The following is a 17611-nucleotide window of genomic DNA, read 5'->3' as shown; positions in this document are numbered from 1 at the left end:
GTGTGCGCAATGTGAGGTTAGCGTCACCCGTCGATGCTTATCAGATATGATAACGTCGCTTTCGCAACAAGTGCATCGCGTCTTGGCAGGGACCGAATTTTGACCCGGCAACTTCGGCCGACAACCATAGGCGCTTGCCCGCAAGCCCTCGACGCCTTGCCGGGTCTAACCAGAGTCCAGACTCTTTCCTCTTTGCTCTCTGCTCTTTACTCCGCACCTTTCCTTTGCGATACAAAAGAAAGTGCAGCTGGAATCTTCATACTCCCGTCTCCTTCACCGGAGTTTGACTACGAAACGCCATGTCCACAACTCTCGATCACCTCTACCCGGAACTCGCTCGGGAGAAGAGCTCCGGCTCCCCCGTCGACGAGACGCAGCTCGTCGATCCCGAGGAGAAGCAGAAGCCCTACGGCGTGCGCTGCATCGAGGCGACCGTTGCAGCCTTCACGCGCTGGGATCGCTGGATCCTCTTCGCAAGTCTCTTCTTCGTTGCCTGTGAGTTGTCTCCCTTCCAATCCACGCTAACTCCAGATGCTCGAGGGTACGCCCTATAGCTCACATGACTCTGACCCCAGACTTGACTCGATGTCGCGCACCCCTTACCAAGCCGCAGCCGTAAGCTCCTGGAACGCGGCCGCCCAGACTTCGTCGCTCGGTGTCATTCGAGCCGTGATCGCAGCCTCGACTCAGCCGATCTACGCCAAGCTTGCCGACTTCCTCGGCCGTCCCCTCGTTATCTGCATTTTCACTGTCTTCTACGCCATCGGCTGTATCCTCCAGGCCACTGCGGACAGCTTCCCCGAGTACATCGGTGGCTTTGTCTTCTACACGCTGGCCTTTGCCGGACAGCAGAGTGAGTCGAGACCGCCGCACGCTTAGGAGCTCTAACTGACCTCAGTCGTGTTCTTCGTTTTGATCGCCGACTCGACGTCGACGCGCTCGCGCCTCGTCTTCTCCTTCGTTCCGTGAGTCACTTGACTACAGAGGGTGCGCTGACGAACAGTTCTCTCCATCTCATGGTCAACGCCTGGGTGTCTGGCACAATCGCTCAGAAGGTGATCCAGAACCTTTCGTGGAACTGGGGTTTCGGCATTGGCAGCATCACCGTACCCGTCCTCACCATCCCTCTCCTTCTCGTACTCTGGGAGGGCAAGCGCCGTGCTCAGCGCCGTGGCATGCTGGCCGGTGTTCCCTCGGCGCGCACCATGATGCGTTCGGGTGCCGGCTGGCGTGACCTCTTCTGGAGCGTGGACGTGCCGGGACTGTTCCTTCTCGCTGCGTCGTTGGCCCTTACGCTGCTGCCTCTTACGTTCGGAGGTGGCGCCAAGGCCAAGTGGAAGCAGGCTCAACAGATCGTGCCCCTTGTTATCGGCGTTGTCGTGTGCTTCCCCGCCTTCCTTGTCTGGCAGTGGAAGGGTGCCCGCCAGCCCATCGTCCCCTTCCGTCTCCTTCGCCAACGTCACGTTCTCTGCTGCCTCGCCATCGCTTGTCTCTGCGCCATGGCCTCCACCTCCCAGGGGAGCTACCTCTACTTCACCCTGCTTGTGTCTTTTGGCCGGTAAGTTGACAAACTGATTCAATGCTGACACTAAGGTCGGTTGAGTCTGCTACGCGCATTCAGAACATCTACTCGTTCACGCAGACGACTTTCGGCTTCGCGGTCGGCTTCGTCGTGCACCGCGTCCGCCGCCTGAAGCCTTTCGTCTGTGCTGGCGGCGCTGTCTTCGTCCTGGCTTACGGTCTCCTGTACCGCTTCCGTGGCGGACATTCCGACGCTGAGATCGCTGGTGTCATCGGCGCCGAGGTTGTGCTTGGCATCGCCGGTGAGTTGAGCACCGGCATCGATCTCTCTGCAAGTAGCTGACAATCAGGTGGTCTCGTCTACTTCCCGGCCCAGGCTGCTCTTCAGACTGTCGTCAAGCACGAGCACGTCGCGATTGTGACGGCGCTCTTCACTGCCTGGTAAGCGACCCCCTGCTCTATGCCTGCTAACGCTCAGCTTCCAGGTCGGTGCGGGTATCGGCAACGCCCTCTCCGGAGCGATTTGGACAAACACCATGCCGGGCAAGCTACGTACCGGACTCGAGAGCGCAGGCATTGCCAACTCTACCGCCCTGGCTAAGGACGTTTACGGCAACCCCGTGGCGTGGATCAAGAAGTACCCCGTCGGCACGCCCGAGCGCATGGCCGTTGAGGGCGCCTACCGCGATGTTCAGAGGCTGATCTGTATCGCTGGCATGTGCATCACGTCGCTGCTCTTCATTCTGACCTGGGGGCTCAAGAACCCGAGGCTCGGCGAGGCGCAAAGCCTCGAGGATGCGCAGCTTGAGGCGATGGGCGTCAAGAGCGCGGATGAGGGAATGCCGCTCGCCCCAATCGCTGGTCGTGACGAGAAATCGGACACTAAGTAGAGATCTGCTAGCTGAAGATACTTATATGTGATTTGAGGTTGAGTTTGAATAGGCATCCAAGTAGGCATATCTGAACTGTTCGGACCATCGCTTGGCACGCACCTCATCATGACGGACTGGTCGCACTTTGCCTCAGACCACTCGGTGCCTACGTGCCGATACTACCCAGCGATGTAAACGGCGCCCTCGCCGAAAGGCGCAACCGCCGTGATAGAATCCAAGATATAGCGGTATCGGCGTTCTTCTCCGCCCCATGCGCACTGGCAAGGGACGAGATTACACCCCTCTCATCTTCTATCTACCCGCTCAGGATCCCCGAGTATGGATGTGACTTACGAGGGTGGGGGTGTGCAGAGCTTCTGAACTTCCATGACGTCTTTGCTTACATCATGGCGGCCCTCACGATCCGCACATTGCACTTACACGCGAAGAAGGGTGCGGCATGTTCGCCGCCCTCGCCGAGCTCGGAGCCCCACGTACTCTGCTACTAGCTCTATTTGGTTCACGTCAGGACAGAGCTTAACGCGTCAATATCCTTCACCACTCCCACTCCGATATGCGCTAGTACGATTGAGTAAGACTCCCGATGTGCGATCCGACTAAGGACTAAGACGGGACACCGACCCGAGCGATGCGGCAGCCTACATAGGCGCGGAGGTATGCGTACCTCCCAGCGATAGATATAAGCTCGCGATAAACATAACTTCACCCGCATGCAACATGCGCATTTCGCTTCTGGTTCTGGCCGTCGCCGCGTGCGCGAAGCCATTTGGTGGGCAGCTGCGATTCCGCGGCTTGGAGGACGAGACTGCGCCAGCAGTCAGTAATGCTCCGGTTATCAACAACATTCCCAGCAACGCGAACCGCCCCGCTACCAATGGTACTGTCACCAGCCCCGCCGCGAACAGTGGAGCGCAGGGCACCGCGGCCCTTGATGCGCTGGTGAAGCGTCGTCTGCCGGCTAGGTGTGTATGAGTCGCAGTGAAGCTCACCCGCTAACCTCAGCCTGCAAGGCAAGTTCACCTTCGTGACCGCCCCTGTCCAGTCGAACGAGCACGATGCTTGGACTGTGAAGGCTTCCGGCGGCAAGGTGACTATCACCTCTACGAGCACTCCTGGTCTCGGCCGAGCTTTGCTCGAGTACCTCCGCCACCTCGGCGGTGACATTTACTGGTCCGGCGACACCTTTTCGGACCTGTCCTATGCCGACGCAGACCTGTCCGGCTCCTCATGGGCCGAGCACCGACACCTGTTCAATCTGGTGACGCATTCGTACTCTCTCGCTTTCTACGACTGGGCCAAGTGGGAGTACCTCCTGGACTGGGCCGTGCTGCACGGCTACAACCTTCCTCTCGCGTACACGGGACAGGAGTATGTGTATGCGCAGGTGTGGAAGGACCTCGGCGTTCCAGACGAAGCTGTTCTGAAGTGGGTGACAGGACCTGCGTTCCACGGCTGGTCGAGGCACGGCAACATTCACGGGAACTGGCACGGCACTACAACCTGGCAATGGCTTGAGGGCCAGCACAACCTTCAGAAGCAGATCTTGGCCCGCCAGCGCGAGTTCGGTATGACGCCTGTTCTGCCCGGATTTTGCGGCTTTGTCCCCCCCGAGCTTCACAACTACATTGGCGGCCCGGACTTCAAGACGTACCCCACCTGGATGTCCTTCCCAGCCGAGTACACCAAAGTCCGAGCCATTGATCCGGAGTGGGACACGTGGAACGTCGTGCAGAGTGCGTTCCTGCGCAAGCAGAAGGAGCTTTATGGCTTCACATCCGACTACTACATGGTCGACCTGTTCACTGAGAGCAAGCCCACCTCTACGGACCCGACGTACCTGAAGGGCATTGCGACGGCGGTTCGTGAGAGTATCCACGCCGTCGCGCCGAACGCGACGTGGATCATGCAAGGCTGGATCTTCGTCAACGACCCGAAAAGCTGGACCGAGACGGCCTCAAAGGCCTTCCTGGACGGCGCCGGTGAGAGCCTGCTCGTTCTAGACCTTGCGGCTGAGAGCTACCCCCAGTGGAAGCGGTTGAAGAACTTCTTCGGCAGACGCTGGCTCTGGTGCACGCTCATCAACTACGGGCAGAACGATGGCCTGTATGGTGCCCTCGACAAGTGGAACCACGACATTATGGACGCCAAGGCGAACGGCGGCCGCCTGAGCGGCATGGGCATCGTACCAGAGGGCATCAACAACAACGAGCACCTTTTCGAACTGGCCACCGATCAGGGATGGAGCAGCCAGGCCATCGACCTGAAGCAGTGGACCCAGAACTGGGTCAAGAGGCGGTACAGGGGCCAGAACTTGGACCTCGCGCAAAAGGCTTGGGAGCTACTCGACAACTCGGTGTACAAATCCAATAACACGGCGCTAAAGTGCACGACCCGCAGTCTCATTGATCTGCGTCCCGCAGTCAGCGGCCTAATCGGTACGACGGGCAACTATCTTGCGACGGCGATCACGTACGAGCCACGTGACGTCGTAGCCGCACTCGACAACCTTCTTCAGTCCTGGTCAGGAGCCGGCGGACAGCAGTTCGACTACGATCTGGTCGACGTCGCGCGACAGGTCTTCGTCAACGCCGCGATTCCGATCTACCAAGCCATGATCAACGCCTGGAACGGAAGTAACAAGGCCGACACCGAGAAGTACGGCCGCGAGCTTGTTGGTCTGATCAACGACATTGACCGCCTGATGGCGACAAGCCGACACTTCCGGCTCGAGAGCTGGGTCGGCGACGCGCGTAACTGGGCGCAAGACGCTGGAGCGAAGGACGACATGGAGTTCCAGGCGCGCAACCAGCTTATCCTGTGGGGTCCGGCTACTTTCGCACCCTGGCCCCTTGACCGCTACGCTGCCAAGCACTGGCACGGTATCATGAGCGAGGTGTACGCCAAGGGCTGGGAGCTGCTCTACCAGAACCTGTTGAAGACGGAACCCAAGGCGTGGAACAAGACCGCGTTTGCGAGCGAGCTCATGGAGAAGGTCGAGAAGCCGTGGGAGAACGTCAAGTCTGGCGGCGTCCAGGGTCCACAGGGAGACTCGGTCGCAGTCATTCGCGAGCTGAGGGAGAAATACAAGCAGTGGCTGCAGTGAGCTGCGGCACAGAAGTTATCCAAAACACCGTAGGTGATGCTTGTCATGCATGAAAGTTCTAGTGATACAAACAGGGCGTTCTGCCGGTGATTTCTTTATTGAGGGACTGAGAGTTATAGACTTATAAACTGGTGTGGACGCTTAAAGGGTGTAGCGGAAGCCAGGCGCGAGGTCGTGAAGGTTGACGACGTCGATGAACTGCCCGGGCTCAGGCTTGCCCTCGACGCGGTCCCTGCGCGCGTTCTCGTACTTGTAGTACGCGATCATGAGGAGCGCGACGACGATAGCAGCGGCTGAGAAGCCAAGGTTGATGCCGTATCCGAGCTTCCACTGCGGAGCGTCCTTGGTCGGGAAGATGAAGGGGGCAATGAACGCGGGATAGTTTCCGACCGAGTTGAGGTATCCGAGGTGGACAGCGCGCTGAGACTGGGAGCCACAGTTGTTCGCAACCCAGCTCTGGATGAGAGGAATGGCGCAGTAGCATCCAAGGACAATGCAGAAGCATGCAAAGTAGCGTGCCTTCATGTTCTCGGTGCCGAGGAGGGTGGCGAAGCCGACAACGTTCAAACTGAAGACACCAGCAACGAAAGGACCACGAATGCGCATCTTGTCACTCGCCGTGTTGATGAACATCATGGCAACGAACGCAACGGCGTAAGGCGGAACAGTGAAAAGCTGAGCATCCGTGTCGGTGTATCCGAGCGACTTGATGATGGTCGGGAAGAAGCCGCCGAGCGAAGCCAGCAGGAGCTGCATGCACGAGAAGATGAAGGTGACGGCGTAAGTCTGCCAAGCAGTGACAGCGCGCTTGACGCCGTTCCAGTCGATGCCGTCGTCGCCCTCGTCGAGATGCTCAGAGGCGAGGCGAGCCATCTCGAGCTCAGTCTCCTCCGCGTTCAGGTACTTGCTGCGATCGGGCCGAGAGGGGAGGAAGGCGACGACGAGACATCCGAGCACGAACGACGGCAGGCCCTCGATCAGGAACAGGATGCGCCATGTCTCCATGTGCGATTTAATGTGCGCCACGCCGTAAGCGATAAGACCACCGAAGGCGCCGGCCAGAGCACCCATGCCAATGAACAATGAGAGGCGCTTCGAGATCTCGTTCTTCCGGTACCACAGAGAGTAGTGCAGCACAATGCCCTGTCCGAACATGCTCTCGCCGAGACCGATGAAGAGACGACAGACAACGGCGCCCGCAAAGTTCTGCGAGGCGGCAAAGCAGGTCGCAGCGGTAGCCCTGAGAGTCAGCTGAGCCCTCGATCAAGAAGTTGAAGCGGCAGGCAAGATGATCCGGGTAATCAGGAGGAAGAGCGCCCCGAACACAAACCAACAAGGATCATGGTGGAGTCGTGTGCCTTGGTGCAGCGCCGAAATCGTCACGACCGATCCCCGCCACAACCCTGCACTCCACAATACCAGGCCCCATGCCGAGCCTCGTTTGGCTCCAAGGAACCAGGAATCGGGCTGGAATCGCAAACTCACCAAATGATGCACCCTCCTCCCAGAGCCAGGTTAGGCCGGATCGCCTTCGACAGAAGCGTGCCCGGGATAGAGCCCAGAACATAGGTGATGTAGAACGCAAGCAGCGTAACGCTGTACTTGGTGTCGGAGCCGTCGAGGATCTCAGCCTGTAGTCCTTGCAGCCGCGCGTTTCCGAGGTTTCCACGCTGGCTGGTTAGTCATCGGCAAGTTGTGGGTACTCACGTCGAGCTGGGCACTCAAGTACATGAGGACGGTCATGGGAAGAATCGCGAGGTCAAGCTTGCGCAGAAGCTTGCGCTCCTTCTTCGGATCGATGTGGTACTGCTCATGATAGTCGGCGGGCTTCTCCTCAATACCGAGGTTGGTGCTGCCGCTCTCGACGTGCTCGATGACTGGCTTCTCCTCGATGCCCATTGTTACTGTTCGGTGCGCCGGAGTTGTCTTCGTCGAGTGTCTTAGCTACTCTGTCGGCGTCGGCACGTGTCAAAGATGAGACGGGCTAGTGTAGAACCCAAGATGGTGTTTGATCGAGGCTGTCTGGGGTCAGGCAACAAACCAAGCAACGGACTTCGAGTCTTTATAGCCTAGTCCATCTTGCGGGCAAAGCACTCCTGATTTAGTCGCCGTCGTCGACATTTCCATTCCCTCGCTGTCACATTGGACCTGAACCCAACATTACAACGTCAGCAGGGCGCGTGCGAAGATAGAGCACTTTCCCGCTACCGCCGGTAAAGTGCGCTCTCAGGAAGTGTCCCAGACGGGGCCGAGGACCCCGCGTTCCAGTTTGCATAGTCCCTGCGGGGAGCGTAGCAGGAGAAGTCTGACGACGTGTTCCGGAACCTATCGTGTGCCTGCCTCAAACGTCAGCGAGTTGTTTAGGCGATCAGCAGGGATGTCGGCGCGGTGGGGCCGGGTGGGACCGTTTCCAGCCTGGGCCTGCCGGTGCCTGGAATGCAGCATCCCGCCGCGGCAACAAGCATCGTGTAAGTGGAGGCGACCGCCGAAGGAATGCAAGCGAGAGTGAAAGGAGAATTTGCAGATGCAGAACTCTAGGGTGGAGGAGGAAACCAGGGAAATGGTCGCTTGTCGCTTGGTTGCCGCAGGTGTTCCCGATTTAGCAGGCCAAGACCAGCTGATTGCCCACATTGCTGCAACTGCCGCGCACGAGAGCCCACAGGGGCAGGGGCTTATTCACGAGCTCATCGGTAACCCGCCCCACCTCGGCGAAGCCCTTCAGGTTAGACGAGAGCCTGGCGTCGTCTAACACGCTGACATCGAGAGTACCGTCAGTTACCGCGCTCCACGGTCGTGTATTTAAAACCTGTCCAGATCTGGGCTCGCGAATGCCCCTCATCCGCGAGCTGAGATAGAGCCCTATAAAGCCTCCGGAGTTAGATGCGTGAATCCCGTGCGTGCCATTGTTCATACCCTCTACGGACTTGCTTGCCCACTGTCGTATTGTCCGATTGTCGTATCGACTATCTCCCTGGCCGCTGGGAAGCAGGTGCTGGTGGTGGACCTTAGTCTCCTGAACGCCGGAGGGACCCAATATGTTTGCGCAGCAGGTGGTGAAGTCGCTTACCCAGCCGCTATCGGTCAACCCTCTTTTCGGAATGCACTCACGGAGCAGCGATGTTGTCTGCGGAAGAAAGAATTCGAACCGACAACAGTGAACACATTGCCAGTCGTCGGACAAGTCCGACGAAATCCCTATCGCACCTCCTAATGCTTGCGAGGAGGAAGTTGTTGACCCTCCTTGATGCTCCCTAGGCAAACGCTGACAGCCGTGTCCGCAAACGCACGCAAAGACGGGCATGACAACCTCTGCAGGACTTTGCAGGTCTTCAACCTCGTATCGAACAAATGCAATGCCATCGACAAATTCCTCGTCATCGGAGAAGTGGTAAGTGGTGTCAGGCAGATATCAGCAACCATCCTCGCTGGACAAGTGGAATCACACCGACCATCCTCCCCGTACAAGTGGAACAACACGAAGAGCAGAGCCTGCGAGCTTCGTGTTCTCACCCGAATCAACTCGGCCTTGACCACGTTTCGCAAGCTTACGCGGTGCAGCTGTCTCGTCCAAAACCCGTGAAATCGGACTGGTGTACCGGCCGGCACCGGCCGACTGGGTTGCTGAATCTCAGGGTGCAGCCTTCATCCTGGTCGTCGATAATCTCCGAGGTAGAGAGGTGTAGAGAGCTGGAGACCCGATATCCAGTGCCATGTTGTAACGACAAATGCTGCCGAGGTAAGCGACGATCATCCCGCGGCTAAACCAAGGCTTCTGACGTCGGTGGCGATGACCTTCAGTCATATCGGAATCAGCGCGGAGGCTCCATTTAGCCAGGCAACATCTCCTGCGGGCGTAGAGAAACACTCACATGTCTACTCACTGTACCTCCCGGTCATGTAACTGCTCTCTCTCTCATGGTTTGCACTCCTGTATGTAGTGGATAAGGCGTTACACGCTGCGCCATCGTCAGGAGCTGGGTTTATCACAATTTCATTCCATTATCCGAAAATTATAACGCCCGCGTCCATATGGTACACATCTTTTGTTCTCCACTAATCACTGCCCTCGCTCTCGACCCACCACGGACTAATTGCCTCCCTTTCGGCGCACTCGAGCGCCCACCCCGCGGCCTCCTTGCGCTTGTTCTCCAAACGATGCGCCTCCATCACCTCAGCCTCGGCTTCCTGCTCGCGCAACTCCTGATGGGCGCGGGCAATAGCGGCGGAACGCATCTGACAGAGATTGTACGCGGCCTGCATCTGGGCCGCGTTCGCGGCGTTTTCAAGCAGATACAGGAAGCCCAAGAGGGGGGTGAGGCTCCAAATCCAACTGCGCGTCAGCGTCACTGACAACGATGACGACGACTTACTCCTTGAAGTACTCCATAGAGCTGGCATACTCCGACCCGTCGGACATGACGACAACGAACTCGACTCCAGCAAAGTACATCCACGTGCCGATCACCCAAAGCAGGAACATGAGCGCACCGACCATGACGAGCGTCTGGTGGATGCCAGCGCGGAGGAAGATGAAGCGCACCCCGTGGTGGACGCCGAAACCCGCACGCGCCTTCTGGCGGGTTTCGGCCATCAAGATGCGCCAAGCGGGCTGCAGCAGCCAGGCAAGGAAGGCGTCGAGCAGCGCAATCCAGATCGATTCGCCGGGCCCGACGCGGGCGGGGGCAAGGCGGTCCTTCTGCTCCTTCATCAGGAGCTGCAGACCCCTGTTCGCAAACTGGACGGCGTTCGCGGTGTTGAGCACGGCGAGGCGGGCGTGGTGGGCGAAGTGCACGAGGGGAGCACGTTCGGGGCCGCGAGTTTGAGGCTGGTCGGCAGGCGAGGGGGGCTGGTCGTGAGGGTGCTCGTGGCTGGGCTCGGTCTGAACGATCTTGTCGATCGTGATGGTCTGGTCACTCTTGGTCGTGATCCAGTCAGAGTCATTGGGCAGGCTGCGTCCGTTGTGTGGACAGCAGTTGCACACGCACAGCTGGTCAGACTCGTTGACGTTGCCGGCGCTGCCAGCGTTGTCGCTCAGGTCGTCGAGGTGACGAAGTTCGGTTGCGACGTCCAAGACCACCAGGTAGGCCCCATCTGGCTGGTGGTCGGTGAGCTGGAGAGTCTCGCGATCGTTGCGACCGTTATAGTTGTCGCAGGAGCTCTCCTGCTTGATGTTCTCGGGCTGTGAGGTGCGCATAGGGGTCGAGCGGGGCAGACGCGGCTGAGGGTGGGGAAACAGCGCGTTGGAGACCTTAACACAGCGGTGGCAGCCGCAAAGAGACGGACAGCGAGGTGAGAGATAGTCGCCCGTGTTGGCCTGCGTGGTGTACTCCGCGTGCTCCGGGGTGTGGCCGTTCTTGGTGGCGTGATCCTCATTGGGGTCGTTCTTGGTGGCGGGCTGAATGCGGGCTAGAATCGCTCGAAAGAGACGCCAGACGCCCGGCTTGGGCTGCTCGGGAGTGGGGTCGGCGTGAGGGGTGAGGGCAGTCGCAACGGACGCAGCGGGGTGCTGGCGACCCGCGCGCTTCTCCGCCTCGTCCTGGTTAGGGGACGACGACATTTCGCTCGAGTTTCGGGGGGTTGGAATGGCAGGCATCAGGCTCGAGGGCGCGCCTTCAGATGGAGAAGCCCTATACTCGATGGGCGGGGGCATCGTAAGTCTGCTGAGGAGGGTTGCTCAGGGACCGTCCACGACGCCTGTGGAGAAGAATGTCGGCGGTGGCGGACAGGATATTGCTGTTGAGGGTTGCGATGAGTGCTCGGCAGTTGATGAGGGGTTGATGAAGGAAAGGCAGGTCTTGAGGAATGGGGAGAAAAAGAAAAGGGGAGAGATTGACGAGAGAATTATATATCGCGAGGTTGGGGTGGGACTGGACTCGGGATCCCACGGAGAGCACGACATGGGGGCACATTGGAGAGCCGGCCACAGAGACTGCGCACATCTACACCACTCGCACCATCTGCACTCCCACCGCCCCATGGCTCGAAGGGGGAGTCGAGGTGTGCGAATATTGCACTGCCCAGAGTGTGCCCAGAGTGTGGCCACACGATGTGGATCTGGCAGGAACTTGCGCGTGCCCGTGAGTCGAGCCCAAGTGCCGGCCATCGAGGGCGGTGGGACTGCCCGGCCCGCATGTCGACTCCGCGGACAGGCATGGTGTGCCGCATCCTCCACGCCTGTCTTGTGTCTCCAACTGGGCCCATTCTCCTCCTGAGCCCATCCAAGATGAAACGACGACAACCGCGCTCCCAATTCGAGCGGCGAGGATGTCCAGGTGAGTCCCTGGGGAAAGATATTGATCCACTTACGCTGGCCATTTTAACAGCGAGCTGCAAAATGATGAGATACTAAGGCACCTTAACATCTCTTTCTTCGACGCCTCATCAGCAAACGAGAGGCATCACCGTCTTCTCCACCGATTGGGGAGTACTCGGCATTGTTTCAAGGGACAACAGCCAGAGAGCCAGACTCCCCGGAGCGTACGTCTGTGCCCCAACTGACCAGACACCGGGTACACAAGCTGCTGCTTGCATCCGTCATTACATGGTTTGCAATACCGACCTTGGGGACGAGCTGCGAAATGGTGAGCTACTATGGAGTCGTATCATCTCTTTTTTCAACCCCTCTCACAAGACGAGAGGCGTCAGCGTCTCCCCCAACCCAGCAAGGGAGCGTACCCAGCCCCGTTTCAAAAGACAACCCCAGAGCCCCCGCAAAACATACGTCTGCGTCCCACCATTCTTGCGACAGGTTACACACTCTCACACATCCCTCCTTCCTGCAACTCGCCCTCCTACTCATCCCTGTCTCTGCTCCCAGTACTTTGCACCCGTATTCTCGCCCGTCTCTTAACCGTACGACGCGGGCAAGACTGCCACAACCAGTCACGTGACTTCTTCACCGAATATATTTTTTGTGGAAGGAAAGCAGCCAGTGAGGCCTTCTTAGTTCAGTGGCTAGAATTTTCCACTAGTAGTCTTCTCCTCTGTGGAGTGTTGCTATGGAACGGTCACCCGTTCGATTCGGGTAGAAGGCATTCATCTTTTGCCCTTGTCCTCATGTCCTCTTTTGATCGTCACGATGACGAAAAGGTCTCCTCTGTCTGGATGAGGAGCGCTTTAGAGGGTCAGCGTACCCGCGGTGGTCTATTGTGGTCTGTTGTGGTCGATGAGACCATCGTCAACAAGGATATGGTCTCTCTAGCCTCGGTGCTTGCTGTGATCTTAGTTGTAGACTCACTCGGCCCTCGCTGCGCTCGGGCTACCCTCGTATTCGCGCCAAAGAACGATGTGCATCCTCCATATGAAAACAGAATTATAAGGGTGCGTTGTATAGTTGTGACGAAGCCAAGGGCCAAAAAGCTCTGCATGCCAGCAGGGGGTGACAAGTGTGGTATAGGGGAGGGTAACTAAGAAAGTGGAAATCAGGTAATCGGCTGGCGGCTTGGTTCATTGTATTGATTGTCCCGTTTGAGAATGGAAGAAAAAAAGAGGAAGAAGAGGAAGAGACTTTACAGAACATAGGTTGCGGGGACGACACCCTCGCGTCCCGTTGCTGGGTCGCGGGCGTACCACCACTCCTCGCTCTGCTCGTCGTCGAGGATGATGACGCGCTGGCCCGCGCGCATCGACAGCTCGCCCGTCTCGAGGTCGGGGCCGCCAAAGTCGTACCGCATCACAGTCTCGCGGCCGCCGTCGTCCGAGTCGGCATCCGAGCCCGCGCCCGCGGCGAGGAACTCATCCGCATCTGGTCGGTGGTGCTCCTCCTCGTCGGTATAGTGCGAGTGGTCCGAGTCGCGATGCGACGACCGTCGCTTGGCTGCGCCAGCGGCGGCAAGGCTGCCCACACCGCCCGCGGCGCCGGCACGTGCGACGCCACCAGGCGTCAGGAGTGACTGCTCCAGCGCTGTCTGCACGCTGTTCAGCATGATCTGGTGCGTCGACGACACCTCCGACGGAGCCTTTTCGTAGATCTCCTGTGGGCGGTGGCGGCGCTCGTACCGACGCATGCAGTATGCGGCAAGGAGAATGAGCAGAATGAGCAGCAGAATGAGCGCCGTCGCGATCGCCATGGCGACGAGAACGACGATGCCGCGGTCCAGGTAGTGGTGCACCTCAAAGTTGAAGAAGCGGTCCGAGTAGAACAAGCCCGAGGCGGCGCCGAGCGTGCCGGCAGCCGTCGAGCCGACCATGTAAGGGATCCACTTGGCACCGTCGAACAGGGCCGAGGAAACGTTGCCGGTCTGCGCGAGGTGGACCTGACCGGTGGCCATCAGCAGACGGTTGTCCTCGATCGCGCCCCTAGCCTCGTGCTTGTGGCCCTCGCTGAGGGGTACAAACGCAAGGTTGTTGATGTTCGTGCCGGGGAGCAGAGCCGACGAGTTCTGCTCGCTCCACGAGGAGCCGTCCCAGCGCTGCAGGTACGGCTTGTTGTCACCTTCGCCGTATCCCGAGGCAAAGACGTTGGAAGCCTTGTTGTCATCGACAGCGATGGAGAGGACGGGGCCAGGAAGGCCGTTCAGCGGAGTCCAGGTCTGGTTGTTAAAGCTGAACAGGGCGGCGTACGTGGGCTTGTTGTCGAGCGTAAAGGAGCCACCGACGAAGAGGCTAGACGCCTTCTCCTCAGCAAACCCAAAGCTCTTCACCTCGCCATTCTGCAGACCACTGCCGAGCGACTGCCAGCGGTTGTTCTGCCACATGCAGATGCCTGCGCAAGAGAGCGAGCCCGCAGTGGCAAAGTCACCCGCGACAATGACGTCGTCAGTCTTCGGACGGTTGCGAATGTAGTTGACGGTCGGGTCGCCAGTCTTAGTGGCGAGCGGCGGAATGTAGTTCTTGCGCCACTCCTTTCCCTTCAGGTCATACACGTAGACCCCAGAGTCGGACAATCCGTCAACGCGGAGAGCCTCGCCACCAACGTAGAGCGTGTCAGCATGGACCTCGAGCGCACGGACGACGCCGTCGACAGGGGGCGACGGGCCAGTGAGCTTCTCGCCCTCCTGGAACGCGACACCCCGAACGGTGTTGTCCTGCGCAGTGAAGTTTCCGCCGAGAACGACGACATGAGATTTACCGTTCTCCCAGTACGCGCCAGTAAGCGTAGCAGGGGCGATCGCGGGAGGGTCGTTGATGGCGGGCGCATCCGCTCGAGCAGACAGCATACGCGGACGGAAGTGCGAAATGAAGCCCCGACGGGACTTCTGGTTCGTGGCATTGGAAGCCTTGCCGGAACCCGATCCTGGAGTGAAGGTGGCACCCTTGACAGGCTCGATCGATGCCGGCTTGCCGTTACTCGACTTGATCGAGGCGATGCCCTGGGCCGAGTTGCGGGAAAACCCAGTGAAGCGACCTGCGACGAAGCCGTCCTTGGCGTCGAGGCATGCCGAACCATTGCCGTAGATGATGCCGGAGTCGTTCCAGTCCGAGGTCGAGAAGTTGTAGACGGCGAAGCCTCCTGTCGATGCGGAAGAGCTGCCGTTCGACATGACGTTGTTGAAGTCGCCTCCGACGAGCAGTCCGCCGTCGATAGCCCTAATCGACTTGACAGGGCCGTCAACGCCACCACCGACCGGGCTCCAAGACTTGGCCTCGGGGTCGTACTTGGCGATGTACTTGAGGTCCGTCTTGCCCTGAGCAGTGCCGGTAAACTCTCCACCAAAGTAGATCGAGTTGTCCGCCACGGTAGCGGTGTTAACGAGGCCGTTGAGACCGTCGTTGGCGAGAGCAGCAGGGGAAGCCTCGTCCTTCTTGATAGTCAAGACATTCGAGATGCTGCCCGTCCTGGAAGTGAACCTGCCACCGACAAAGATGTAGTCTTTGAGCTCGTTGATGGTGTTGATCTTGAACTGGTTACCGTCAGCCGAGGCATTCTTGGCCATGGCGAGTGCGAAGCCGATGTGTGTGAGCGTGGTTTCGGTCGAGTTCGGCATGAGCGAGTCGGTCTTGACATTGGAAGAACGAGGCCACTCGAAAACACCGTACGAGTTGCGGATCTCCGTGCGAGTCTGGTTCACCCTCGTCGTGTTGGTAGTGATCAGGGTTGGGGGAGCAGTCATTGTCATGGTGCCGCTCATGACGACGCCGTCGGTGCGGGTGGTGTAGGCAGTGCCAGTGAACTGGACTGCAGGCGTGGAGATGCCCTGCCCATTGGCGACCGTCACCTGGCCACGAGTGGTAGTCGAGCCAGGGAAAGGCATCTGTCCGTTGGCCTCCACACCGGTCAAGACAAGCTCAACGCCGCTAGCGACAAGCACATAGTTGTCTCCATCGACACCGGTTGGGTTCTGGGCCAGCTTGACGTTGATCGTCGGGCTGAAAGCATCAGTCGAGGCTTCCACCCAACCAGAGTAGATCTTGACACGAGTGTAGTCCTCGACCCTCTCCTGAACATTTGACAGGTAGGCACCAGTGTCCTGTGCAGGGAACACAGACACATCGACAGAGGTGCGGGTAGCGCAGTCACCGAGGTTGTTACACCCGGGAATGACGAGGTAGATGTCGTAAAACGCGGAGGAGCCGACCCAGGGGTAGAGTGTGAGAGATGAGTCAGAGTTGCCCGACTTGGGAACGTCGGCCTTCAGGTATCCACCAACGGTACCGGCGATCTCGGACGGGGATTCACCGGCTTCCCAGTTGCCTGCGGCGTTGACCCTGTTGTTTGATCGTCCACATAAGCTGTGGTTCTCGGCCTCAACTGCCGACGAGTATGCGCCATCCGAAAGGAGCTCAATGTAATTGAGCGCAGCCGCGTCGCCGTCACGAGGTGATGTGGACGTCGAAACCGGTGATCGAAAGGGAGCCGTCGGCGAAAAGGAAGTCCTGTGCGCCAACATTCGGGTCAGTGGAGAGGGGGCAGTCGTCGGTGCAGGTCGCATCGCGCCCTGTTTCAGGATCCGTGTAGGTGAGAGCCAGCTTGTGGTTGTCAGGCAGGCTTATGACCGTGAACGTCTTCGAAGTGCTCTGGCCAACGTGGCCGTTGGAGATTCGAATGCCTGCTCCGGTCAGGTAGGCGTGACTGAGGATCTCGATCTTGGCGGGGGAACCGTCACGGGCCATCCACGTTCCGCTCTCGGGGCACACGAGCGCCTTTTGGTCGTTGTACTGGCTGTTGGTCGATGCTGGTCCAGCGTTGATCTGGAGACCGGACCACTGCGATGCTTGCTCCGGAATCGTGAACGGCGTCAGGTACCCAGACTTGCCAGTGGTGACAGTGTTGTTCGGTGCGCTCGGTATTGATCGGAGCAGCTGGTACGTCGTATTCGTCGTGTCGGCGTACTGCGTTGTGAACTCTCCGCCAAAGTAAAGACTTGATCCGTCCTGATTCGGAGCGATGGCGTCCACATGACCGTTCAATCCTCCGAAGGGCACTTCTGTCCATTGTTTGGACTCGGTGTCCCACCGCGCAACGTTAGCGCCACTGCCTCCTTGCGGTGCTGCGAATGTTCCACCTGCCCACACTTCGTGGTGGTCGTCATCGCAGTAGAGTGTGTCGACAGTCCCTGGAATCCCTGATTGCAGAGCGCTGAACTCCTTCTTCGACAGCGAGTAGGCGACAATGTTGGATGTGGATGTTGATGCTAGTGACGAGAAGTTGCCTGCAGCATACAACGTGTCGTCCTTAGACGAGTAACAGAGGGCGTTGATGGTTCCGCCAGCATTGGCAGAAGCAACCACCGTGTACGATCCGTCTGGACTCCGCGCGACGAGCGTGTCTCCTGTTGATGAGAACGTCGTTCCACTAGATGACGAGGACGCCGCGGCGAACGGTGACTGCTCGGAGAACCAGTCGAGTCCTGAAAAGGCGCCTCCCAGGTTGACGGTGCCCATGCGCGCGAAGTCTACCATCGGAAAGCTGTCGGGGGCCGAGGACGAGGCCATAGCGAGGGTCGCTGCTGCGGCAAAGACCCCCAGCCGTCGAGCGGGCGGATTTCGTCGCATGGCGGGGGGACCGCGTCGGAGGAAGGTAGGTGGGCGAGGGAGGTCGAAGTCGGAAGTCGAAATCGAAGCGGGAACGGCGATGGGCGGGGTGAGGGCGGTGGGAGGGGCGGGGGAAAGCGATGGAGAGGACGGGGCCAGATCGGAAGAGCACACGTCTGAA

General features: G+C 59.0%; 6 protein-coding genes and 1 non-coding gene across 7 annotated transcripts; 4 read left to right on the top strand and 3 right to left on the bottom strand.

Annotated features, from left to right (window-relative positions):
* Window positions 1-299: 299 nt before the first annotated feature.
* A1Q1_01206 (siderochrome-iron (ferrioxamine) uptake transporter) lies at window positions 300-2411 on the top strand (the record flags this gene model as incomplete). Its single annotated transcript, XM_014325481.1, has 7 exons — window positions 300-413; window positions 479-495; window positions 576-853; window positions 985-1544; window positions 1604-1823; window positions 1872-1962; window positions 2000-2411. The coding sequence occupies 7 exons, from the start codon at window positions 300-302 to the stop codon at window positions 2409-2411; spliced, it is 1692 nt and encodes a 563-aa protein (XP_014180956.1).
* A 720-nt stretch (window positions 2412-3131) lies between these two features.
* A1Q1_01205 (alpha-N-acetylglucosaminidase, putative) lies at window positions 3132-5517 on the top strand (the record flags this gene model as incomplete). Its single annotated transcript, XM_014325480.1, has 2 exons — window positions 3132-3376; window positions 3417-5517. The coding sequence occupies 2 exons, from the start codon at window positions 3132-3134 to the stop codon at window positions 5515-5517; spliced, it is 2346 nt and encodes a 781-aa protein (XP_014180955.1).
* Window positions 5518-5658: 141 nt separating this feature from the next.
* Window positions 5659-7416, bottom strand: A1Q1_01204 (uncharacterized protein; the record flags this gene model as incomplete). The annotated part of the gene is made up of 3 exons (XM_014325479.1): window positions 5659-6757; window positions 7003-7148; window positions 7225-7416. The coding sequence occupies 3 exons, from the start codon at window positions 7414-7416 to the stop codon at window positions 5659-5661; spliced, it is 1437 nt and encodes a 478-aa protein (XP_014180954.1).
* Window positions 7417-7953: 537 nt separating this feature from the next.
* On the top strand, window positions 7954-8266 carry A1Q1_01203 (uncharacterized protein; the record flags this gene model as incomplete). Its single annotated transcript, XM_014325478.1, has 2 exons — window positions 7954-7985; window positions 8056-8266. 2 exons carry the CDS (start codon window positions 7954-7956, stop codon window positions 8264-8266), a joined length of 243 nt encoding a protein of 80 aa, XP_014180953.1.
* A 1304-nt stretch (window positions 8267-9570) lies between these two features.
* On the bottom strand, window positions 9571-11167 carry A1Q1_01202 (uncharacterized protein; the record flags this gene model as incomplete). The annotated part of the gene is made up of 2 exons (XM_014325477.1): window positions 9571-9847; window positions 9888-11167. The coding sequence occupies 2 exons, from the start codon at window positions 11165-11167 to the stop codon at window positions 9571-9573; spliced, it is 1557 nt and encodes a 518-aa protein (XP_014180952.1).
* A 1286-nt stretch (window positions 11168-12453) lies between these two features.
* A1Q1_t175 lies at window positions 12454-12551 on the top strand. Its single transcript has one exon. It is a non-coding gene; the product is annotated as a tRNA-Thr (tRNA).
* Window positions 12552-13025: 474 nt separating this feature from the next.
* A1Q1_01201 (uncharacterized protein) lies at window positions 13026-17451 on the bottom strand (the record flags this gene model as incomplete). Its single annotated transcript, XM_014325476.1, has 2 exons — window positions 13026-16394; window positions 16453-17451. 2 exons carry the CDS (start codon window positions 17449-17451, stop codon window positions 13026-13028), a joined length of 4368 nt encoding a protein of 1455 aa, XP_014180951.1.
* Window positions 17452-17611: the final 160 nt, after the last annotated feature.

Source organism: Trichosporon asahii (genome assembly GCF_000293215.1).
Source record: "Trichosporon asahii var. asahii CBS 2479 unplaced genomic scaffold scaffold00048, whole genome shotgun sequence".
In the NCBI taxonomy this organism is placed as follows: domain Eukaryota; kingdom Fungi; phylum Basidiomycota; class Tremellomycetes; order Trichosporonales; family Trichosporonaceae; genus Trichosporon; species Trichosporon asahii.
The sequence above is the reverse complement of the archived record's forward strand: the minus strand, read 5'-3'. Positions and strand labels throughout refer to the sequence as shown.